A 25,128-nucleotide genomic window follows, 5' to 3' on the forward strand; every position below is an offset into this window, starting at 1 on the left:
GTGTGCCTGAGATGAAGGGCAGTATACAAATTTAAAATACTACTAAAAATCATAATAATGTTATTAATGGGTGCTAGACATTGTGGCTACAGTCTCCCTACATTGTTGTGTTGCTGGAAGACACCGGTGGGGTGAATTGCTTGTGTGTTTACACATAGGCATCTGCTTGGTCCGTGAGAAGAGGATGCTAGTCTACATGGGCCCCTGGACTGATCCAGTTAAGTTCTTATGTTCTGTGCTGTTTAACATCTACAGTGTATGAAAGCACTTCTTGAGGTCATCTAAAGATATAGAGCAAATAGAAAAGAGTACTTGGCTACATTAACATGGGTATTAAATCTAACGAATTAGTAACATACATTTATTTATTTATTTATTTATTTATTTATTTATTTAGTCAGTCCACCTTATGATCACTTGATGTCTGCAGATCTTGAAGCTGTTTACAACAAAGAAACATTTTAAAATGTAATCCAAATCTATAAATATACAATGAGCACAATTTCAAATGATTTCTTTTATTAAGAAAAATTGCAAAATATTACACAATATACACAATTTTAAACCATTCATGCTTATATTGCAGCCAGATGGATCACTTCACAACAATGAAAGACCTAAGCTTGGATATGTGTGTGTTTGTGTGTATGTTTATACAGTGGTACCTCGGGTTAAGAACTTAATTCGTTCTTGAAGTCCTTTCTTAACCTGAAACTGTTCTTAACCTGAGGTACCACTTTAGCTAATGGGGCCTCCCGCTGCTGCTGCACCGCTGCTGCGCAATTTCTGTTCTCATCCTGAAGCAAATTTCTTAACCCGAGGTACTATTTCTGGGTTAGCAGAGTCTGTAACCTGAAGCATCTGTAACCTGAAGTGTCTGTAACCCGAGGTACCACTGTATCTATATAGGCTTATAGCCATTCCAGAACAGTTAACCCACCAAAAAGATTTATTCAAGGGACAATCAATACCAGGCCTATTCTTAGTGTGGCATCACTTTACCCTTTATACAAATAAAAGAGACTCTGCAAAACACCCACCCACCACAAATCACAGTATACACAGATTTGGAACAAAGACTAAACATAAGTGATAATAACTAGAAATTGACAGAGGTTTTCTCATCCAATAACAGCTCACTAGGATGATGCAAAGTGTCTATCTGTGCTTCCTGTTGCACCTGTTAAGAAAATCAGTGACCCTGTCTGCTTTATGCCAACATCCTCACTGTTTCCATAAGCCCCCCTGGGAGATATGTACCAAAAATCATCATTTTACAATGACATATTTTTTTGTTATTAAAGTGAAAATAATTAGAATTTACTCCAAATGGAGGGTGGGGGTCCTCAGTCACACTCCTCTTCCCAAGTCACACTCTCACTAACCCTGCTTCACACCCCAAGTGTTTTTCCCTTGATGGAATATCTCCTTGAACTTAGCTGGTGCCTCCTGCTTGTTTAGCTGGAAAACAGAGAAGGTTGTGTGAATGTGTATGGAAACTAACCCACAATACAAAGCTAGAATTCACATTCAGTGCTCTGCCTGCTTTCACCCTGCCTTCCCACTCCCATGTGCTCCTCTGGAAGCTTGACAAGAAAGCAACACAGCCTTTGGTCTGAATAGGCTTCCACAACCCTGATGTTATCAAGGGTGGTGAGATTCATTTCATTATAATTTAGCAACTGGCCATCAGACAAATTGTGAAAAATCCCAACAAATGGTTTGGAGTTTCTTCTTAAAGCTAAGAACTGAACTGCCTTGTTGGGGAATGTGGTCATCAGGTAACTATGAACTCATTCCTGATTTCTTATCATACCTTAGGTTGTTTTGGTGTGCTGTGCAAAACACATAAGCAGAGAAAGTTTCTTCTCTCTATCCAGCTCTGTACATATCAGCTGTACATACTTGGGTGCTTTGCTTTGTTGTTGTTGCCTTCTCTCAACACTTTTAAGTTATTTGCTTTCTCCCCAGTGACCTCACCTTTCTCCTCAGCAACCTGCCCACTGCCTCTTTCACCTGATCATTCCTCAAGCAGTAGATCAAAGGGTTGAGAAAGGGTGTGATGGCTGTGTAGAAGAGGGTCACTGCCTTGGTGACCTCTGACTGGCTATCTCCACCTGGAATCAAGTACATCCCTGCAACCGAGCCATAGAAAAGTGTGACCACCACAATGTGGAATGATATGGTTGAGAAGGCCTTCCTACGATTACCTTGGCCAGAGGTTTTCATCAGGGTGAGAATTACAGTGCTGTAGGACAGCACAACAAAGGAGACATTACCTATAATCAGACCATTGAGGCAAATCTGGCTGAAGAGGGGAGCATTTCCAAGTGGAGGGCATGCCAGGGCCAGAATTGGTCCAGGATCGCACAAGAAGTGGTCAATGATATTAGATCCACAGAAGGACAGCAGAGAGATCAAAACTGCTGGGACAAGGTACCACAGGAAACCAACAACCCAACATAGAGCTACCAGAGTGTAGCAGAAGTGTGGGGACATTATGTGTGGGTAGCGTAGTGGGCAGCAGATAGCCAAGTACCGGTCCAAGGCCATGGTTGAGAGGAAGAAGCATTCAGTACAACCAAGTGAAAAGAAAATGTAGAACTGGAGGAAGCACTCGTGGAAAGAAATGACCCCATGAGGGGAAGCTAGGTCAAAAAGCATGCGAGGCACAGTGGTGGATACGTAGCACATCTCTAGCCAGGAGAAGTTGCTCAGGAGAATATACATGGGAAGTTGAGCCAAGTGGTTGTCTAGAAACACCAGTGTGATAATGGTGATGTTCTCTGCCAAAGTGAGCATGTAGAGAATGGTGAAAAAAATGAGGAGCAGGAACCGTTTGTGCTGTCCAATTCCAAATCCCAGCAAAATGAATTCTTGGACAGAAGTCGTATTGTCCATCTCCATCTGGAATCAATGATCACTGTAAACCGCATAGAGGTTATGCCTGTCTTCTTGTCTCTCTGTTACCACTGAAAGACAGAGGAAAAGTAAGGAAAAGTGATGCTTCCAACTTCTCTTTCAGATCACAGTTGATTATAAAAAGTAAACATGGCAAATGTATTCAGAATAGTTCACCTTGGGTTAGTGTAATCTTGAACATATCCAAACTTGACCCCTTGACCCTTATTGTGAATATTCACAATATCCTCACTTGGCTACTAAAACCTGAAATGAGGCATTAAATTCATTGAAATTAAATAGCTGTCCATCAGCAAGCATTTCCTAGTTGTCCTAGAAACAAAGAAGGCTATACTAAAAATGTAATTTATCTACTATATAATCATTGAAAGTTGCTATCTTTTTTAAAAAGGTAGTGAATAATCACCTATGTAAAATGCCACACCTGAGGTTTTTGGGTATGTACTAACTCCTTAATTTATTTATTTTTTGCAACATGTCATCCAACATGGGATTAAACATTACCTACTTCCATTGCAACCCTGTGTATATACTTAGAAGTTAGCCATTCTCCTAATTTTGCAATGATGCTTGTGTGTGTACACACACACATGCACACACACACAAAATCTACAAAATGTGAATCTTGGGATAAAGTATATTTAGAAATGTATCCTTTCATAAAGGATATATATTTAGAAATGTGTATTTTTTTCAAGAAAATCCATTCAAAAATACTATTTTAAATAGGAGTTTTCTTGTAGCTATTAAAGTACAGTTTAATGCAGAATCAAGACTGAACAGACTTATGAATGAACACCTGCAAAAGGGACATCAACTGGAAATACACTCTTCTACCCACAATTTTATTCCTAGTCCCCCCTGCACCACCACCTTTTGTTCTTTTGCAGATAGGTGACCTCCTCCCAAAAGCTTATCAGCTCTTTCCTGAGACAAGGAACAAACATAGACCTGTCAAGCACCTTGAATGAAAGTCATCCCATCTTACGTTACTAAACAATTTAAATGATACTTTTGGGTGAGATTTATTCCAAAATTCTATATTAGTGTAATACCTTTATTAGACCAACCAAAATATCACAAAATAGCATGCAGGCCTTCATGTTCCCCAGAATTCTTCATCGGACTAGATGTCAAGCAAAGTTGTTGGGTAGAGTGCTGGGGAGAGGAGAAGAAACTTTGGGTGGTGGCAAAGCCATGAACCTACACCTTGTATAAGAGCCTTAAGATGGAGCATAGGAAGAAGGAGGAGAGATGTGACTAACACTCTTCTCCCATGTTCCGTCTTAACACTCTTGAGATGCAGATTCGTGGAACAGTCAACTCCCCCCTACAACCCTTTCATTGTGTACCATCAAGCCCAATGAAGCTTCCACTCTATTTTGTGACATTTCAGTTGACCTAATAAAACTATTGCCCATGTGATTTAGAGATTTTTTTAAAAGGTCCAGTGAGATTACTTTAAGTTAGTTAGTTAGTTAGTTAGTTAGTTAGTTAGTTAGTTAAGGTGGTGTCAATTTGCAAGATAAGAGGGTTTGTAGGCTCCAAATGAAGGCAGAGAACCAAATTATTTGGTTTGATTGTTAAGTAAAAATCAGGGAATTTAAGCTAGGAATCCCAGAGACATCTCATAGCCTTTCCCAAGTACTCATCTATGTCTCTCTGACCACACACTTCTATAATGATCTATCACATTTCCTTGAAGCAGCCTTCAACTCTTTCTAGAAGGTGGCACTCATTCAGATCTGATCCTCTCCAGTTCCACTCCAGTCTCCATTTCTTTACCTCAGTAGTTTTCGGTACATTCCTCCATCCAGCTGAAGGCTCATCACAAATGTTGTGTCAGGATTTGTAGATGGCAACATGTTGCTGTTCCCTCTGCCTAACATGGGTGTTCAGTTGTCATAGTCATGGGCTATATGAGAAGAATGAGTGAGTCTTTGTATCTACTACGGAAATCTTGAGTGCTCCTGTTAAATATTAGGTGTCCCTTGGGAATGTGTCCCTCAAGAACCAATGCCATTAGCTATTAAAAGCCAAGAGACAAGTTACTTCTTTCTACCATGGTGAAAACACAGATAATTTCCATTGTTAAAAACCTTTGTTTTCTTTTTGGCTAAACAGGGACTGAATATTCTGATTGTGCTTTGTGTGAATTCATTCTACCCATTTTTGGCTCCGCCACTGACTTGTATTTACCCCCAATTCATTGGACTCTGAGGCAATGTTTGGTTATTTTTAATCACCTTGGTTGAAGATTGTGGTGAAAAAAGTTACCTCAGCAGGTCTATCACACTCTTAAAGGTAAAGGTACCCCTGCCCGTACGGGCCAGTCTTGCCAGACTCTAGGGTTGTGCGCACATCTCACTCTATAGGCCGGGAGCCAGCGCTGTCCGCAGACACTTCCGGGTCACGTGGCCAGCGTGACAAGCTGCATCTGGCGAGCCAGAGCAGCACACGGAACGCCGTTTACCTTCCCGCTAGTAAGCGGTCCCTATTTATCTACTTGCACCCTTTTTATCTACTCGAACTGCTAGGTTGGCAGGCGCTGGGACCGAAGGACGGGAGTGCACTCTGCCGCGGGGATTCGAACCGCTGACCATGTAATCGGCAAGTCCTAGGCGCTGAGGTTTTACCCACAGCACCAAAGGGCACCAAATCAATTGTTAAACAGAGGTTTTTGGACATAGCTTCAATGACCTTCATGGGGACCCTGTTCCCCTCAGTCACTGGGGTTACCATGCCCCCCCCTGTAAATATGGAATACCATCAGTGGCGTAGCGTGGGTTGTCAGCACCGGGGGCAAGGCAAGTAATTTGCGTCCCCTAACCCGTGGATTTTAGCACTCAGAGAGCTGCGAGTGCGAGCCCGCGCCCCCCCAGATGTTGCGCCCGGTGCGGCCGGCCCCCCTGCACCCCCCACGCCACGCCACTGAATACCATACTTGGGATACTTAACAATCCCTAAATATAGAAGGGTTTTCTCTCTGGTAAGGTTTAATGTTCTCCCTTCCAATTTATTAGATGGCAGATACAATAAAACACCAATGAACAATGGATACTTCCCTTCTAGCAACACAAAGGTGGATTCTGTCATTCAAAATGCCCCATTACACAATCCCTCCCTGGCCACTCTTTTTTTTTTTTATTATTAATTTTTTATTAATAGGCCAATCACATCACATTGTTCAAATCACATTAATTCCAAATTATACAGCCAAATTTTAAAATTTTTTGGGGGGTACCCATATATCAAGCTCAGCACGAGTCCAAAATTCCGGATGACTCCAGACATCACTTATTTGCTGCTTTTATTAGACAGTTCCATCCAGTTCGATTCGGATAGATCTTTATTACCTTCTTTCTCTTCTTGTTGTTATCATTTATTCCTTTCTTTGCGATCTCTGATGGTTTTCACAAACAGATTGAAGATTTAGCGTCTCTGTGTGGGTATGCTCTGCCAAACTCATATTATTCAGGAGCGACCTCTGTTAGTCTTCGGTCGGTCCATTATTTTTCCCAGGCTAGCCATAAATCAGGCGGTATCGGGGGCTCTGTCAGGTCAAACTTGCATTCCAACCTTCTTTCTTTCTCAAATTCCTGAATCTCCTCCCCCTCGTCTGTTCTCCTGCTAGCCTGTCTTTGCGAGGCGCCATGTTTTTTTAACTGCGTCATAAGAATTTTCCTCCTTCTCGCCTTTCAATCTTCTCGTATTGTAATCCTTTCCCCACACAGTTTTAAAGTTCTGTTTATGTTATTTAAAACGCAACGATCTTGTTTCTTTCTAGGGTGGAGGATTATTGTAGTCATGTCATGTAAAGGAATTTAAGAGGGTTTTTTCCTCCACCCCCCCCTTCGTTCCAGCCTTACGTTCTCATGGTGGTAATTCATCAAGAGATTTACTTATCCATCCGTCGCTCCCGGTCACAGAGATGCATTGGTCAGCAGTCCTTATCTCGAGCCTTGCTTGATATATGTGCCTCAGTCTTTCTTCCAATCCATCATTGCCAATTAGTCCAATTATAATTCCAGACTGAAGCAACTAGCACGCGCTGATTGGAATCGGCGTCGGGAAGATCTGAATCCATCGAGGGCTTTTGCCAAGTGTTCCACACCCCCGTCTCTCGGATCAGGGGGTGCATTGTGAACACCGCTGGCAGGGCAGGCCCCCCCATGCCCTTGGGGGGGTTTAGGAAGGCTGCCTACTTCCCATAGCAGCCCCTTAATACCTCGTATGGGTCAGAGAGATGTTATTGTCGGCCATCTTCCAACGCGCCACCTAGTGGCCCCCCCCTCCCTGGCCACTCTTATGACTCCAAGAAGTCACTCACAAGGCAAGTGGCAATGTTATTGAATAAGACCATTGTTATCAGACCACTTATGATTCCTCTATGTCTTATGGTCATTGTGTGCTTTCAGTTGTATTAATGTGCATTTTTATTAATGCTATTTATTGTTAATGTTTTAAAATGTTATAATGGTGTCTTTACTGCAAACAAATAAAAAGAAGAAGAGTGACAGGTTCTGTGGTGGAATTTGGAGCACGTTCTAAAGCCCCCACTCTCTGCTTCCTGAAGCCTGAAGCAAAACGAGCCAAACATGCAGTAATCAATTGTGACCGAAGTAATCAGAAGCACTGATTTAGACCAAGCCTTTGCCCAAATAACCCCACAAAAATAAAGAATATGTTTCATTCACAATATTAAAATAGTAGCACAGTATGAACCCTGTTACCAGATAGGAATAAAATATTTAAGATGCTTTAATTGACTTTTTAGCTGAAATTTATTGCACTGCAGGGGGTTGGACTAGATTATTTATTTATTTAATTTATTTATTAAGTTTATATACCTCCCTTCATCAAGCAATCCCAGGACAGTTTACAGAATAAAATAAAAGATAAAACACAATTAGATAATTAAACCGAAACAATCTTGGGTGATCACTTGTAGCTGAGTAAGATTGTCTTCCATAAACACGGTTTTAACAATGAGTCCGTAAAACAATAACCACCTCCTTCCCACAGATACATTTAAAAGGCTGTAGGATATTAATCAGCCAAAGGCCTGGTTGAAGAAGAACATTTTTGCCTGGTGCCTGAAAATATATTATGAAGGCGCCAGGCGAACCTTCCTGAGGAGCCAATTCCACAAACAGGGAGCCACTACAGAAAAGGCCCATCCTTGTGTTGCCACCCTGTGGACCTCACATGAAGGCGGCACGTGAAGACTTCCCTTCCCTTCCCTTCCCTTCCCTGAACCTAAGCTTCATCAATGAACCAAAGCTTTATACACAGAGAACCCAAGTTGAAAAACAGGACCACAGTTTGGGCACAGGCCTTGCTCAGATTCTATATATTGGCAATCTCATCAGTAAACAAGCTATCAAGTTGCAATGAGTCAGACCTAGCTCAGTATTTTTTATACTCACTTAATAGTGGCTCCCCAGGGCAGGAGTCCCAAATTGAATAAGATATGGGGGGGGGGCAGGTAAGGCCCACCCCACATAATCACATGGCACGGTGCACACACAGCATCTGAATGGCAATGCCCATCAACTTTGGTGGGCCCTGCTCCCCTCCCAAAATATTTTGTTGAGGGAGTCAAAGACCCCTCAGCCCTTAGGAATTGGCTCCTATGCCCCAGGGCTTCAGCTGGGGTGTTCAGCCCTTTCCAGAGATGCCCTACCACTAACCTATGACCCTTCCCCTAAAAAACTTCCCATTGGTTTATTTCTGAATATGATTTGGCCACATGGCACACCACCAAACTTCCTCAATAGTTTGTGAGTTCCTCCTTAGGTTCTTTTACTCCAAGTCAGGGGTCAGCAAACTTTTTCAGCAGGGGGCCGGTCCACTGTCCCTCAGACCTTGTGGGGGGCCGGACTATATATATTTTTTAAAAAATTATGAACGAATTCCTATGCCCCACAAATAACCCAGAGACGCATTTTAAATAAAAAGGACACATTCTACTCATGTAAAAACATGCTGATTCCTGGACCGTCTGCAGGCCAGATTTAGAAGGCAATTGGGCTGGATCCGGCCCCCGGGCCTTAGTTTGCCTACCTATTCTCTAAGTGTCCCACAACCTTAACCATAGTAATACACAAAGGATTGTAATCAGTGACTTTTCTATTTCCTTTAGATAGTGATCTTGTTTTATTTGTGATGTGTGTTTTGCTGCTTGTATTTTAAAATTTATCTCAAAATAGAAATCCATTTTTAATTAAAAAAATTAAAAAGAAAGAGAAGCACCTTCCAACAACACAATTTGGAGGGTTTGGGATGTTAGCAAACTAAGATATTATAAATTAAAAGGTCTTCAGCAATCTCTGAGGAGCTCTTGCCTTGAAGAAAAACAGAATTACTCTCGATAGGGCAATTCCCAAGAGTGCTTCCTTTCTTCAATTAAAACCTATGCAAGTCTTTTCAAATAATGCTCTGAGCTTAGCATGGCACCCACAACTAATGTTTTCAGACACACCCTGTAGTGCAGACCTTTGGTAACTGCAGTCTCCGTTACCAAAGCCAGTTCTGAACAGGTGCAATGACAAAATTAAATATCCATGGACTCTAAATAGTGAGACTTTATCTGTCTCAGGTCTTTGGGTGGTTGGATCAGCTTTCTGTGTGCTGTTGAGTTGAACTCTTTGTTGCCTTGGAGGACAATTTTTTTTCTTGACCCAAATTCATGTTGCTGTCATCTACTTGCTTGAAAGTTGCTATACATTCTTCAGAGATCCTCAATGTGAAGAGGTCCTGAGAAATTTCAAACACATCAGTAGATGAAAAAGGGTTCTAAAGGAATAGATTTCTCAGGACTGAGGTCAACCCACCCTGCCACCTCACCTATTGGCATAGAAACTTCTTTAACCCACCCTTTCTCCACCCAGCACAGTAGTTCTACCCTACTGGTATTCTTTTTCTGCAAATTAACAGATACCAGTCCTTAAATCGGAAATTGCTCAATGCTGAGGACAACTCATGCCACATCAACAGAGACTTCATCCATTCCAAACATTAGATTAACATTTTAACACTTGATAATTCGAAGCTAGCTTCCAGGCAATTTTCTGTGTGATCCAGATGGAGCTGGCCAATGGGACGACGGTGCAGGAATTCATTCTGCTGGGCTTCCAAGTTGGACCACAGGGACGCCTGCTCCTTCTCATCTTCTTCACAGCAGTCTACACCCTCACGTTGGCTGAGAACTTCATCATCATCATGATAGTGGTTCATGATGCTCGCCTGGCTCGCCTGCCCATGTACATCTTGCTGAGCAACTTCTCCTGGCTGGAGATGTGTTATGTCACGTCCACTGCACCACGGATGCTCTTTGACTTGTCCTTCCCAGGTGGGGTCATCTCCTTCCATGCTTGCTTCCTCCAGTTCTACATCTATTTCTCCCTTGGGACTTCTGAATGCCTGTTCCTCTCAGCCATGGCCTTGGACCGGTTTTTGGCCATCTGCCACCCACTGCGCTACCCACAAATTATGTCTCCAGATTTCTGCTATGTCCTGGTGGCTGCATGTTGGATTTTGGGCTTCCTGTGCTACATTGTACCAGTGTTTTTGATCTCCAGGTTGTCCTTCTGTGGCTCCAATATACTTGATCACTTTGTGTGTGACTCTGACCAACTCTTAGCTGTGGCCTGTCCTCCCCTGGGGTACCTCCCCCTCTTCTGCTTCATTGTCACCTTTTGTGTGATTATGGTCACCTTCCTTTTCATTGTGGTCTCCTATGCATGTGTAGTATTCACCCTGGCAAAAAGATCAAAGGAGAGCACTGGTATCAAGGGTTTTTCTACAGTATCTTCCCACCTAGCAGTGGTGGCATTCTTTTATGGATCTGTGGCGGCTCTGTATATAGGGCACAGTGGAGAGAGTCACAGCGAGAACACTAAAGTGATGACTCTGTTTTATGCTTCTCTGGTCCCTATGCTCAACCCCCTCATCTACTGTCTCAGGAATAATCAGGTGAAAGAAGCATTGTTTCAGTTGTTGAGAACAAAGAGGGTGATGTAGGAAAGTGGAGGGGAAAGGGATGTATTTTATCTGGAATAAAAGTGGGAGGGTGGGTGACTTGCAAGGGATTGTTTTGGGATCAGATAGGCAATAAAGGATATACCAAGTGTGTACTTCAACATGTTTTATTGGTAGGTGAGAATATGAAGCAGAAAGCACAGAAAAGCAGATATAACATATCATCCTTTCAGTTGCTGGGAGATCATCTCCTGTGCAATGGTACAAAACTCCTGACAGTGAAGTTACATCCTTTCAAGTCCTTCCTATTCTCAAGGTCTGTCTGACAATTTCACTCAGCTTTATATACAGTTATACCTTAATGGCTGCTAAGTGCAGAGCCAATGTGTGACTTTAAAGGACTGGCTGATAGCCAAGGAGAAAGCTGAATTTCCTGTGCTAACCCAAGGCACTTAAGGTAACTGGCAGTTGTTCAGTGCTATAATTCAGTGACCAGGAAGGAAAACCCACCACTGCTCTTCCTGGTCTTAACCAGAAACCCAGCAGCCCTTAATCATGAGCTAATACATTTCTATACCCTATTAACTCCTTAAAGGATACAGCCTAGAAGGATTTTAATATTAGTCACTAAGCAGCTTCATGCCCCTATATTGGTTCTACATAAGGCATCAAAGAAATAACTTGTTGGAAGCAATCCACCTCCTCAAGATATCACTGTCCTTCTCTGAGTTTCCAGTACGGTGGGGCCAGCTCTGTTTTCTTTAGCTTTGATTATTCATTTAGCTTCCATCACTGCTGAATACATTTTTGTTCCGGCAGACTTTCATAGATGAATAAATGAGTCTTTACCATTAGTTAGGATCCTCATCCTGTTTTAAATGTATTTGTTGTACTTCTTTTTTTAATGTCTTTTAACTCTCTTTAAATCACATTGAGATGGTGGTTTGAAAGACAAGTAATATATTAGTTGTATTTATACGACTAGCAACAACAATTTTATGGTCTTGCCTATAGGAAATCCACATTATGGATTTGGTGAAGTGTTGTAGTTCAGTGAACGAGTATTGACTGCATACATAAGGTTCCGGGTCCAATCAAAGGCATCTCCAGGCAACTGAGACAGACATTTGCCTGAAATCCAGGAGAGCTACTGCCAAACAATGTAAACAGTACTTTGTTAGATGGAAGAATGACCTGACTCACTATAAGGCAGCTGCCTATACTATTGCTGCTGTTATGTAATTGAGGTGGGAGTTGGATAATTTGTCTGTTGATTTATGCTGCATTTTACTTCATTCATTGTATCCTGTCCTGAGAACTTTGGCTGAAGGGCCATCTAAATAAAACAATGAAATTAAGAGTAATTCCCAGGGTTTGTTTATTCCACTTTTCTTTTTGCTAGTTGTTAATTTCCCAAGCCCTTCACTATTGAGTCCCTGAGCATCTCTCTGAGTGGGGTGGTTTCCTCCTGGGATTTTTGGGTCTGTCTATTTAGTCTGCATTCTATCATTATGCTTAGAGGGAAGTTAAGGGAATCATGTGCCTGGGCCAAGGATAGGGGGAAGAGGGGAGAAGGGTTGTCACCCTTGTGATGGTACCGGTGATTGAAGGTATATGGGGGCTGGGGCAAGAGGGGACTAGTTATATCAAAAACCTAGTCCCTTCTTCTTTACCCACTATATCTCAGAATGTGGGGATGCTGGTCAGCTGACCCCCTAGTCAAGTATTGTTACTTAATACCAAGTCGGCCCAGAAGGAAATATCTATCCAAAATTTGATCTTGGATGAGGAAGGTAACTTGGCCTCTACAACTGAGACCTGGTGGCCCTCTGCTACTCTTGCAGTGTCCACTCTTGTACTAAATGCAGCACCAACCACCTGACATCATACATAGCAATTCCATCTCCCTCACTATGAGAGTAATTTACACAGTGTCTGGGTTTGAGGGATTGTTTGCAATTGTGTTGGGCCAGAGAGACAGAATGAGGCTGCTATTTGTCTTCCATTCATTCCACAGAACTATAACCTCCCTAACTGTGCTGGCAGAGGTGGTCTTAGATGCCGTGTTGGATAACCCAATCACAGTAGTGTTGAGGGACCTCAATATCTTTGCTGAGGCTGCCTCAAATGTGCAGTCTCATGACTTCATGGCCTCTGTGACAAATATGGGGCTGTTTCAGAACTTCTCCGGTCCAACACATGCTGCTGCACAAACCCTTGACATTGTATTTGCCACAAAGTGGGGTTGGGGGGATATATTCCCTGCTGAGCTTTGGACTGAACATGTCTACTTTGTGCTGTAGGAGTGGATCGATTCCTGAATCCTTTGAAGGACTTTTCATATGACATGGCTGGTGCTCCTATTGGGGCTCCTTTCACACTGTAGCTTGGTGACATGGATAAAACCATGGACCCTATAGCTCCTGAGTGCCCTCATCATTGCTGTGGAGTGGAGCAAGTTGATCTCTTTGGTAGTTGTCAGGGAACTGCCATCGGCAGCACAAGAGGTGCCAAGGCTCTCTGAAGTAGAGAGAGACGTAACACCTGAAGAGGGAACCAGTAGGGGGCGAACAGGAATGTCAAGGGAAGGAGAGTCGGAGGAATGGCTCAGAGATGCTTCCAGCGAAAACAGTGGGGATGTCTCAGGTCCTCCTATAGGGACACCCGTTCCTCGCCGGAAACTGTCACGCAGAGAGTCCAGAAGACGTGTTTCCGTTAAGGAGCTTTTATGTTGGAAACGTTTCCGAAAGCAACCACTTTCGGATTCTGCTAGCGACTGACGCAGCCATGCTGGAGGGGCTCCGTCACAGGCAGAGGTTTGAGAAACTGTTCAAACTCGGAGGGATTTGCAGTTTACACACAAGCAGCTCTTCATCCCATCACAGCAATCCGAAAGTCACCGACAGCTAGCTTGTGCCAGGGAGAGGCATCATGAGCGAACCAGCCGGAACTGGAGGGGCAGCTGGAGGAGGTCCAAGCCTGGAAGAAAGGTACAGGACGTTGGAGATCCAGCTTGCCTTGCAGACGGCGAGGCTGGAAGAGAGGAGGGCTCAGGATGCAGAAAGGGGGAAGGAGAAAGCCACCCCACTCAACAGAAAGATGCCAGGATTGGTGCAGAAATTTGGGGGGGACCCCAGAAACTATCATGCCTTTAGGACAGAGATGCAATACGCTCTCAATCTGCAATTTGATGACTTCCCTGATGAGGAATCGCGAGTGGCTTTTGTAATTAGCCATCTCGAATCAGGGGCGAAGGACTGGGTTAGACCCTTGATGGCAGCAAATAATGAGATCCTAAAGGACACAAGGAAGTTTTTTCGTGCCATGGACCTGATGTTTTCCAGCGACATTGAGCAGGGAGGGGTGCGAAGGCAGTTAATGGCTTGCAGACAGGGAAACAGGACTGTCCGTGAGTACTGGACTGAGTTCACTATGCTGATTCATAGATTGGGGTGGGACTTGTCTTCTGAGCCCATTCAGATGCTTTTCGAAGAAGGTCTGTCTTCGTCCTTGAAAGATGAACTTTCCCGGACCCCCAGAGCGGAGTCTATGGACCAGCTGACTAAAGCCGCGCTGGCCATAGGGGCGCGCCAGGAAGCGAGGGCTTTGGAGAAGCGGGAGGGGAAAGGAGAACGTTGGAGGGAGCTCCGCATTCCAGACATTCCAGAGCAGCCTTTCCCGCCGGCAGAGCCGATGGAAGTGGGAACAGCGCGTGCGCGCGCAGTTTCAAACATCGGTGAAGGGCGGAAGAAGGAGGGAAAGGGCGGGAAGAAATGTTATCTCTGCCAACAGCCAGGACACTTTGCCAGAGTCTGTCCACGGAGAAAGGAATGGCAAGGCATGGCAGGAGCTGTTGGGGGAGAGGAGGAGGAAAGCACGGAGCAAGTAAAAGCCAACGCCTGGCTGCCGTCGGGGCACAGCAGCCAGGCTCAAAAGCAGTGAGAGTGCCCGCACCAGAACCTCCCAGACCTGCTCTAGTGTTGCTAGAGCTGCCAAACGGACATCCTCTACAGATCAAGGCCCTTCTGGATTCAGGCAGCTCCTGTAATTTCATGAGTAAGGAGTTCGCAGCTGAGCACCAGATACAAACCCTCCCCTTAAGTAAACCCCTGCAGGTAACCACGATTGACGGCAGAGAGTTGTTGGGAGGAGAAGTGAACCAACAGACAGTCCCCATGACAATGAGGGTGGCAAGGCACACCGAGCGGATAGCGTTTAATGTGGCCACCTTGGGAGGAGCTCCCATAATTTTGGGGATGAGCTGGCTGGCACTACACGATCCTCTAGTGGGCTGGCACCAGAGGGTGGTCTCCTTTGGGTCAGCGCATTGCCTAGAACACTGCAAGCAGGGAAAGGATCCAGGGGGAGCCAAGCTCACCCTAGCTGGGATGGAGGTAATGAAGCAAGGGGAGGTGCCTCCGCAATATGCAGATCTGAGCAACGTATTTAGCGAAAGGGAAGCGGACAAACTGCCGCCGCATAGACCCTTTGACTGTCAAATCAACCTACTCCCTGGGGCTCAACTCCCAGTGGGCAAGCTGTACGCCATGTCAGACAGGGAGATGCAGGAGCTGAGGGAGTTCATTGACAAAAACCTGAAGAGGGGTTTCATCAGAGAGTCCCGAGCGGTGGGGGGCAGCCCAGTGTTTTTTGTGGACAAAAAAACCACAGATAAGCCGAGGCTTGTAGTGGACTTCAGATCCCTAAATGCCGTGTCGGAACCCCTGGCTTTTCCTATGCCCCGAATTGATGACATTCTGACCAGGGTAAGGAAGGGGAAGATTTTTACAAAACTGGACCTGCGGGGGGCGTACAATCTGATACGGATAAGGAAGGGGGATGAATGGAAGACCACCATGTTCACCCCTTTGGGAGCATTTGAATACCTCGTAATGCCCTTCGGTCTCCAAGCCGGCTCCGCATGTTTTCAAAGTTTTATCAACCACGTCTTGGGACCTTTGCTCTACAAGAATTGTGTGGCCTTTTTGGATGACGTGTTGGTGTATTCGGAAGATGAAGAGCAGCATGTGAGGGACGTGAGAGAAGTGTTGGGCCGGCTGCAAGCCAATCAGCTGTGGGTGAAACTGGAGAAGTGCCAGTTTCATGCCAAGGAGGTGGAATTCCTGGGGTACCGCTTGTCAGACAAAGGATTGGCCATGGATCCAGGCAAGGTCCAGGCGGTGCTGGAATGGAAGACACCGAAGACCAAGAAGGATGTGCAAAGGTTCCTGGGGTTTGGGAACTTTTATCGGAAGTTCATCAAGAATTTTGCACACTTGACAGCGCCCATCACCGACTGCCTCAGTAGCAAGAAGAAATTTGTTTGGACGGCGGAGGCGGAGAGAGCTTTTGAAGAACTGAAAAGGGCTTTCGCTTCGGAAGAACAACTTCTGCATGTGGACCTACAGAAGCCCATGAGAGTGGAGACAGACGCGTCAGACAGAGCGGTGGGGGCGGTGCTTCTTCAGCCGGGAAGAAATACGTCGGAGTGGAGACCGTGTGCCTTTTTCTCGAGGAAGCTGAATAAGTCCGAGCGGAACTACACGGTGTATGACAGGGAACTACTCGCCATTCACGAAGCGTTCCGGAGGTGGAGACATTTATTGATTGGGGCACAACACAAGGTGCAAGTGTGCACCGACCACAAGAATTTGGAGTATTGGAGAACAGCTCGAGTACTCAACCAACGACAAGTGAGATGGGCACAGGAATTTTCCAAATTCCACTTCGAGATTTGTTATGTACCAGGCCCAGAGAACGTCAGGGCGGACGCTCTCTCACGCAAACCAGAGTACTTGGAGGGGGAGGGGGCAATCGAAGAAAGACATGTCATTCCTGAGGACCGCTGGGTGTGTGGGGCCGCGCTGGTGGGGAGACGAGAACTGGTAGAAGAAACGGAAAATGACGAATATGCCCAAAATAAGCTCAGAGGTCTCAGGGGAGAGGGTGAGAGCCCGGAGGGTTTTGAAGAAAGAAATGGGGCATTGTATTACAAAGGGGCACTGTATATACCAGAAGGTGAATTGAGAGGGAGGGTACTCAAGCAGTTGCATGATAGTCCCACGGCGGGACATTTTGGACAACACAAGACCATGTGGATGGTCACCAGGGAATTTTGGTGGCCCAAGGTGAGGGAAGATGTAAAGGAGTATGTAAGAGGGTGTGACCAATGCCAGAGGGCCAAGGGGGAAAGAAGGGCGCCGGCAGGGTTATTAGAACCACTACCCACGCCAGAACGGCCTTGGGAGGCGGTATCAATAGATTTTATGACGGATCTGCCCAAATCCAAAGGGAAAACGGCCATCATGGTAGTAGTGGACCTGTTGACTAAGATGTGCCACTTTGTAGCATGTTCACATGCAGTCACAGCGGAAGAAACAGCGAAGTTGTTTGTAGAACACATCTTCCGGCTGCATGGCGCCCCCTTGAGGGTTATCTCAGACCGCGGGAAACAATTTACTTCCAGGTTCTGGAGGAAGCTCATGAGCTTGCTGCACGTGGAAGTCAATTTCTCGACGGCCCGGCACCCTGAAACCAACGGGCAGGCGGAAAGAGCAAATAGCATCCTCCAACAATATCTGAGGTGTTATGTCAATGACAGAGAGAATGATTGGGTCGAAAAGCTGGCGCTGGCAGAATTTGCCTACAACAATGCGGAGCATGTATCCACAGGGATGAGCCCCTTTTTGGCCAATTACGGGTGTCACCCCAGGGCATTCCCGGGGGAGGGAGGCGAGAGATGGAGCGTCCCAGCGGCCGAACATTTTGTAGAAGAGATGGAAGCGATCCATCGTCAGCTTCAGCTCAACTTAGAAAGGGCCAAGGCACAATATAAGAAGCAGGCAGACAAGAACAGGAGGGAAGGTGAAACAGTAAGGGTGGGGGATCAGGTGTGGTTGTCCACCCAAGGGTTGCCGTTCAAAGGGGGTTGTAAGAAATTAAGACCCAAGAGATTGGGACCCTTTGAGGTCATTCAGCAGGTCAACCCAGTGGCTTTCAAACTCCGGTTACCCAACCACATGAAATTGCACCCAGTGTTCCACAGGTCGTTACTGTCACCGTACAAGGGGGGAGGTGAAGGGGAGTACAACAGGGGACCAGTCTTGGAAGAGAGGGAGAGCAGTAACCATGTAGCGGAAATCCTCGATTCCAGGTGGAAGGGCAATCAGGTGGAGTATTTAGTGGCGTGGGAAGGGGAACCGGAGTCGGAAAACACTTGGGTGACAGCAGAGGAGGTCAATGACGAGGTTTTAACAGAAACGTTCCACCAAAGATTCCCGAGGAAACCACAGCCGGCAGCAAGGTTTAGGAGGGAGTATTTCGGCACCACAGACGAGGAAGAGGAACTGGAAGGATTCGCGGAGTCGGAGTTGGAAGAAGGAACGGACTCAGATGACGAGGAGTACCGAGAGACTAGGAACCGCAACAAGTGGAGAAAGGTGTTCGAAACTTCAGACGATGAGGAAGGTTCTTTCCGGGGTTTTGCCTCCTCCCACCCCGAAGGGGAGGAGACGGGAGGGGGTGAAGGGGGCCCTGGAGGGGAGGTGGATGTCAGGGAACTGCCATCGGCAGCACAAGAGGTGCCAAGGCTCTCTGAAGTAGAGAGAGACGTAACACCTGAAGAGGGAACCAGTAGGGGGCGAACAGGAATGTCAAGGGAAGGAGAGTCGGAGGAATGGCTCAGAGATGCTTCCAGCGAAAACAGTGGGGATGTCTCAGGTCCTCCTATAGGGACACCCGTTCCTCGCCGGAAACTGTCACGCAGAGAGTCCAGAAGACGTGTTTCCGTTAAGGAGCTTTTATGTTGGAAACGTTTCCGAAAGCAACCACTTTCGGATTCTGCTAGCGACTGACGCAGCCATGCTGGAGGGGCTCCGTCACAGGCAGAGGTTTGAGAAACTGTTCAAACTCGGAGGGATTTGCAGTTTACACACAAGCAGCTCTTCATCCCATCACAGTAGTCTTGTGACCTGATTACACATGAGATGAAACAGAAGGGTTGACAGGCAGAGTGCAGGTAGCATACATCTCAGCCTATATCTGACTGAACATATATGAAGTCACATTACTGTGCCTTTCACATGGATGGGACATCAGCAAAGAAAGTATCTGTCCACCACTACTTGTTTCCACAAGTCTTGTAGTTTGTTAAGGGTGCTAGGAATTATAGCTCTGGGAAGTGTTAAATATGGTTCCCAGATTCTGTGGGGGATGCCATGATTATGAAATTTCCATAGAATTTCTGTAAAATGTATGGTAGGGTGGAACTTAGAGTTCCCACGGAGAGATCACTCAGAGTTCCCAGGGAGAGCAGCTCCTGTCTTCTGGAATTCCCTCCCCACAGACCTGCATCACTATACAGCATTTGGTGAATGCTGAAGAGACACCTACTTACCCTGGTTTCACTAGACTCACCCTTTTGCTTTGATTCCAATTTGGTTTAACTGTGTATACAATGTTAAATGGTTGTAAGCCACCCTGGAATTGGCTGGTGAATGCAGGATAATAAATTTGATGATGATGATGATATTCTGAATCAGACCTTTAATTCACCTATCTCGGTATTCTCAAAAATACTTGACAGGGGCTCTTCAGAGCTTCAGCCAAGGGTCTTCAGCCCTGTCTGAAGGTGCCAGGGATTGAACCTGGAACCCTTTGCATTCAAACATGTACTCTACCACTGAGCCTTGCCCCTTCACCTAAAACCCCCCCCAAAACATTTGTTTTCAGACTATGATCTGGCTACATAACTTACACAACCAAACATCCTCAACAGTTTGCAAATTCCTCCTTAGACTGTTTTACTCTAATTGTCCCTCAGATTTCCACACAATTCTCTAAGTAGTCTAATCGGTGACTTTTCTATTTCCCTTAACCAGTGGTCTTGTTTTATTTGTTGCTTGTGTTATACCCTTTTTGCTGTCTGTATTTTAAGCTTTATTTAAAAATAGAAATCCATTTTTACTTAAGAAAAAAAAAAGAGAGAGCAAATACCAGTAGTATTCCCAATTCATCCAATGTGGAGGGTTCAGCACGTAAGTAAACAAAGCTACTATACATTACAAGTTCTTCAGAAATCCCCAAGGAGACCTTGTTTTGAAGGGAAACAGAATTAGCCTTGATAGGCAAGTTCCCAAGAGTCCTTCCTTTCTTAAATGAAAACTTCAGCAAACCTTTAAGATAAATACAGTCTTTTCTTTCTCAACTACCAAAGCCAGCCCTGAGCTAAAGGAATGACAGAATGAAGTATCTGAGCACCATGAATACTGGGACTTTATCTGCACCAGGTCTTTGGTTTGTTGGAGGAGGTTTCTGTGTGCGATTAGGTACAGAAACATTGGGTTATTCCCAAACCATGCAGAGGTGTGGTGGGAATTTTAGAAGGCTAGGTTTTTTAAGATGCAACCTGTGACAATTCTAGTACTTTTGATGCTTCAGAGGACAAAGACAGCTGAAACAAATTCATATTGTTATATTCTACTTGCTTAACATACCATAAACAATGTTTGGGCAGAAAGAAGGCTGGGAGATTTTGGGTCAGTTTCACGTTGACCATCAGTTAGTGTTGATTACTAGGAGGTTTGTAAAGAATACTGGACCTGACTACTGATTCAGAAAGTTATTTATATCCTCAAGCAAAACTGCATTCTCAGGAGTGCCTGAAAGCCACTGTATAATTGTCCAGAGATCCTCAATGTGAACTTTGCCTGCTATATTTAAAGCATATTAGTAGATTGGCTCGCCAGAGCAGCGATGTCACGCTGGCCACGTGACCCGGAAGTGTCTTCGGACAGCGCTGGCCCCTGGCCTCTTGAGTGAGATGGGCGCACAACCCTAGAGTCTGTCAAGACTGGCCCGTACGGGCAGGGGTACCTTTACCTTTAGTAGATTAAAAATGAATCTAAAGCAAAAAAGGATTCTAAAGTCAGCCCACCCCTGCCACCTCAATGTTTAAAGCATATTAGTAGATTTAAAAAGGATTTTAAATGAATACATCACTCAGAACTGAAGTCAGCCCACCCCTGCCACCTCTATTATTGGTAAACAAACTTGGTTAACTTTCCCTTCCCCCACCCAGCACAAAGGCTTTCTCCATTCCAAACATTAAATAACCTTAGTTTACCATTGAAAATGCAAGACTAGCCTCCAGGCAGTTTTGTGTGTGATCCAGATGGAGCTGGTCAATGAGACCATGGTGCAGGAATTCATTCTGCTGGGCTTCCAAGTTGGACCACAGGGACGCCTGCTCCTTCTCATCTTCTTAACAGCAGTCTACACCCTCACGTTGGCTGAGAACTTCATCATCATCATGATAGTGGTTCATGATGCTCGCCTGGCTCGCCTGCCCATGTACATCTTGCTGAGCAACTTCTCCTGGCTGGAGATGTGTTATGTCACGTCCACTGCACCACGGATGCTCTTTGACTTGTCCTTCTCAGGTGGGGTCATCTCCTTCCATGCTTGCTTCCTCCAGTTTTACATCTATTTCTCCCTTGGGACTTCTGAATGCCTGTTCCTCTCAGCCATGGCCTTGGATCGGTTTTTGGCCATCTGCCACCCACTGCGCTACCCACAAATTATGACCCCAGATTTCTGCTATGTCCTGGTGGCTGCATGTTGGATTTGGGGCTTCCTGTGCTACATTGTACCAGTGTTTTTGATCTCCAGGTTGTCCTTCTGTGGCTCCAATATACTTGATCACTTTGTGTGTGACTCTGGTCAACTCCTTGCTGTGGCCTGTCCTCCACTGGGGCACCTCCCCCTCTTCTGCTTCCTTGTCAGCTCTTCTGTGATTCTGGTTACTTTCCTGTTCATTGTGGTCTCCTATGCATGTGTAGTATTCACCCTGGTGAAAACATCTAATGAGAGCACTGGTATCAAGGGTTTTTCTACAGTATCTTCCCACCTAGCAGTGGTGACACTCTTTTATGGATCTGTGGCAGCTATGTATATAGGGCACAGTGGAGAGAGTCACAGTGACAACGCTAAAGTGATGGCTCTCTTCTATACTGCTTTTGCCCCTATGCTCAACCCCCTCATCTACTGTCTCAGGAATGATCAGGTGAAGGAAGCATTGTTCCGGTTATTGAGAAGAAAGAGGGTGATGTAGGAAAGTGGAGGGGAAATGGAGGTATTTTATCTGGAATAAAAGCCAAAGGTAGGAGGGTGGGCTTATTTAATTAACTTCCTTTAATTATCTCATGCATACAACGTTTCGAGACTGTGGTATAGAATTCAATATATAAATTAACTGTAACAAGATGAAGAGCAATCATTTTATGGTCCATGTTATTTTATTACTACTACTTTGAATGGGGGAAGGGTTCTAGCTTTTGCATGCAAAGGGATTCTGCCTTATTCCTTGGCATCTCCATGTAACTGGGAGAGACGCTTGCCTGAAATCTTGGAGAGCTGCTGCCAGTCAATGTATTACACGGACCAATGATCTGACTTAGTCTAAGGAAGCTTTAAATGTTCCTATTTCTGCTACTGTGTAATTGAGGTGGGAGTTGGGTAAATTTATTATTGGTTTATGCTGGGGTGGGTAGAAAGAGCTACACTGGTGGAGGGCAGAGTGCCATCTCCCTTGAAGGAAATGGCAATGCATCTCTTTCTTAAGCAAATCCTGGATCCACCATTGTCATTTGAGTCCCAGGTACCACCAACAGCTAGAAGTGCCTATCTACCGCTCCATCTGGTTCATCAGGTCTGGGCCCTTTGGGGCAGAAATGACTTGGTCATGATACTCCGTGCTCTGGTAATTTCTAAACTGGATTATAGCAACAAAGCACTAAAGTAGGGCTGCCTTTGAAGACTTTGCAACTTCAGCTGGTTCAAAATCCAGTTGCCTTTAGAACTCATATGACTCTAAAACACTCTTTGATGTTAATAGCAGCAGATGGGGCCCTCATCTGGAAAAAAAATCCCATGAGTCCTCCTTTCTTGAATTAAAATTTGAGCAAACCTTTAAAATATAATGAAGCCTCCTTGCACCAATGACTCTGCATCAGATCATTGGTTGGCTGGAAGAGCTTTCTGTGAGCCCTTGAGATACAGAAATATTGGATCATTCCCAAACCAAGAAAGGATGAGGTAGAGGTTTTAGAGGGCTAGGTGATGGACCACACCTTACATATCAATATCAGCATTTGCAAGGCTGTTATCCTTATAATTAACACATTTTTGGTATTTGACATGTAGGCAATTGGCTTTCCTCAACCCAGGCTCCTCTCCAATATGCTGGAGAGTGACAAATGATAGGCAACTACCTAAACATGTGGTGGCAATGCCCAGAAGTTGAAAAAATGGAAGAAAGTTTTTGCAGAAATCTCAAAAACAGTAAAACAAGAATTATAAATTGCTCCTACCCTGGTCTTGCTGAACTTATTTGAATGTAGTAATAAAGAACTGAAGGTGAAGGAAAACTCAACACTAGAAAAAAATAAGTACATAAATCTTCAACATTGCTAATGTAAAGTTTGGCTAATGCCTGTATTGGAAAGACTGTCACAGATTTCAAGTAATAAAAGGTCAAAGAAAACTGGACAAGTTTGGGGTAGGCCAACATTCAGTTATTGGTCTTTTTAAAAGGGCAAACAGAATTGATTGAAAAAGGGATGCATGAATTGAGAAAAAAGAAATGTGGATCAAATGGATGGTGTTGTTTGTTTTGATTATAGGTTATAGAAAGTAATGAATGTTGTAAATGAAAGATTAATTTTATATATTATAGTAGATTGAATATTATTTTAAATAAGAAACTCTTAATTCTATGTGTATGTTACATTGTATTTTAAATAAATGTAATCTGAATCCTGGAATATTATTCAGGGGGGTAATATATATTTACTTTTGTTATTTAATATCAAAGTGGGGCAGAGGAAAAAATAAAACAATGAAAATTACAATAAATAGAATGGTTTTCAGTGGTGTTTATGCCACTTTTTATTTTGTTGACTGCTTGTTTCCCAAGTCCTTCACTAGCAATTCTCTGGGAATCAGTGTGACTCTCCCTGGGTGAAGGAGTGAGGGAAGTGTTTGCAACAGTCTGCAGACCACAGTTTGGAAACACCTGCTATATGGTCCTTGGTACTCTCTGTAGGCCATACTCTTCTTTAACCACAACCCTTACCCTCTGGGCTCACCCTACATCACCCCTGCACAACAACAACAACAACAACAGCAGCAGCAGCAGCAAGGCACCTTCCAAAAGAATATTAAAAACACAATAAAATATCAAACATTAAAAACTTCCCTAAACAGGGCTGCCTTCAAATGTCTTCTGAAAGTCAGATAGTTGTTTATTTCCTTGACATCTGATGGAAGGGAGTTCCACAGGACAGGTGCTGCCACTAAGAAGGACCTCTGCCTGGTTCCCTGTAACCTCACTTCTCACTGGGAGGGAACTGCCAGAAGGCCCTTGGAGATGGACCTCAGTGTCCGGGCAGAGCAATGGGGGGTGGCGACGCTCCTTCAGGGATACTGGGCTGAGGCCGTTTAGGGCTTTAAAGGTCAACACCAACACTTTCAATTGTGCTTGGAAACATATTGGGAGCCAATGAAAGTCTTTCAGGACCGGTGTTATATGGTCTAATACCCTTCCTGAATGTTTTTGTCTGGCTAGAATGTATCCTTGGATTGCCAGCACAAGGGCATAACAGCCATAACAGGTGACAGGAGGGCCAAATGAATCAACACAGGAGAATGTTATTTGGTTGAACTGGGTCAGAACTTTATTGGTTACGGGAAAGAATAGGTTTGGAAATGGCATTGGTCATGTATCCAGCATCAAGGAGCCCACCTGATAGGAACCTGGTGGAGTCAACCTTGCACTGGGATGTCACCCCCCAATATAGACTAGATGTCACAACCCTGCACAGGCTGTCATTGAGAAAGTTGTATTGACCCATCGGTCCTCCAGTGGACCCCCAGACAGAAACAACCCTCCTGGATAAAAAGGTATAAGCAAAGGACACCCTAGACAGTTAACTCTAGTCAAAGGCGACTATAGGGTTGTGGCTTTCATCTCGCTTTCAGACTGAGGGAGCTGGTGTTTGTCCATGGACAGCTTTCTGGGTCATGTGGCCAGCATGACTAAACCACTTCTGGCACACCAGAATACCATGATGGAAACCAGAGCGCATGGAAACGCCATTAACTTTCCCACCACAGTGGTACCTATTTGTCTACTTGCACTGGTGTGCTTTTTAACTGCTAGGTTGG

At 44.8% G+C, this 25,128-nt stretch overlaps 3 protein-coding genes across 3 annotated transcripts; 2 read left to right on the forward strand and 1 right to left on the reverse strand.

Annotated features, from left to right (window-relative positions):
* Positions 1-397: 397 nt before the first annotated feature.
* Positions 398-2,907, reverse strand: LOC310662599 (olfactory receptor 11G2-like; the record flags this gene model as incomplete). The annotated part of the gene is made up of 2 exons (XM_083409545.1): positions 398-439; positions 1,981-2,907. The coding sequence occupies 2 exons, from the start codon at positions 2,905-2,907 to the stop codon at positions 398-400; spliced, it is 969 nt and encodes a 322-aa protein (XP_083265671.1).
* A 7,101-nt stretch (positions 2,908-10,008) lies between these two features.
* Positions 10,009-10,947, forward strand: LOC310663096 (olfactory receptor 11G2-like; the record flags this gene model as incomplete). Its single annotated transcript, XM_083410724.1, has 1 exon — positions 10,009-10,947. One exon carries the CDS (start codon positions 10,009-10,011, stop codon positions 10,945-10,947), a length of 939 nt encoding a protein of 312 aa, XP_083266850.1.
* A 10,129-nt stretch (positions 10,948-21,076) lies between these two features.
* On the forward strand, positions 21,077-22,015 carry LOC310663095 (olfactory receptor 11H6-like; the record flags this gene model as incomplete). The annotated part of the gene is made up of 1 exon (XM_083410723.1): positions 21,077-22,015. One exon carries the CDS (start codon positions 21,077-21,079, stop codon positions 22,013-22,015), a length of 939 nt encoding a protein of 312 aa, XP_083266849.1.
* Between the last annotated feature and the right edge of the window lie 3,113 nt (positions 22,016-25,128).

The sequence above is a fragment of the Podarcis tiliguerta genome (genome assembly GCF_965153285.1).
Source record: "Podarcis tiliguerta genome assembly, chromosome: 13".
Lineage (NCBI taxonomy): Eukaryota > Metazoa > Chordata > Lepidosauria > Squamata > Lacertidae > Podarcis > Podarcis tiliguerta.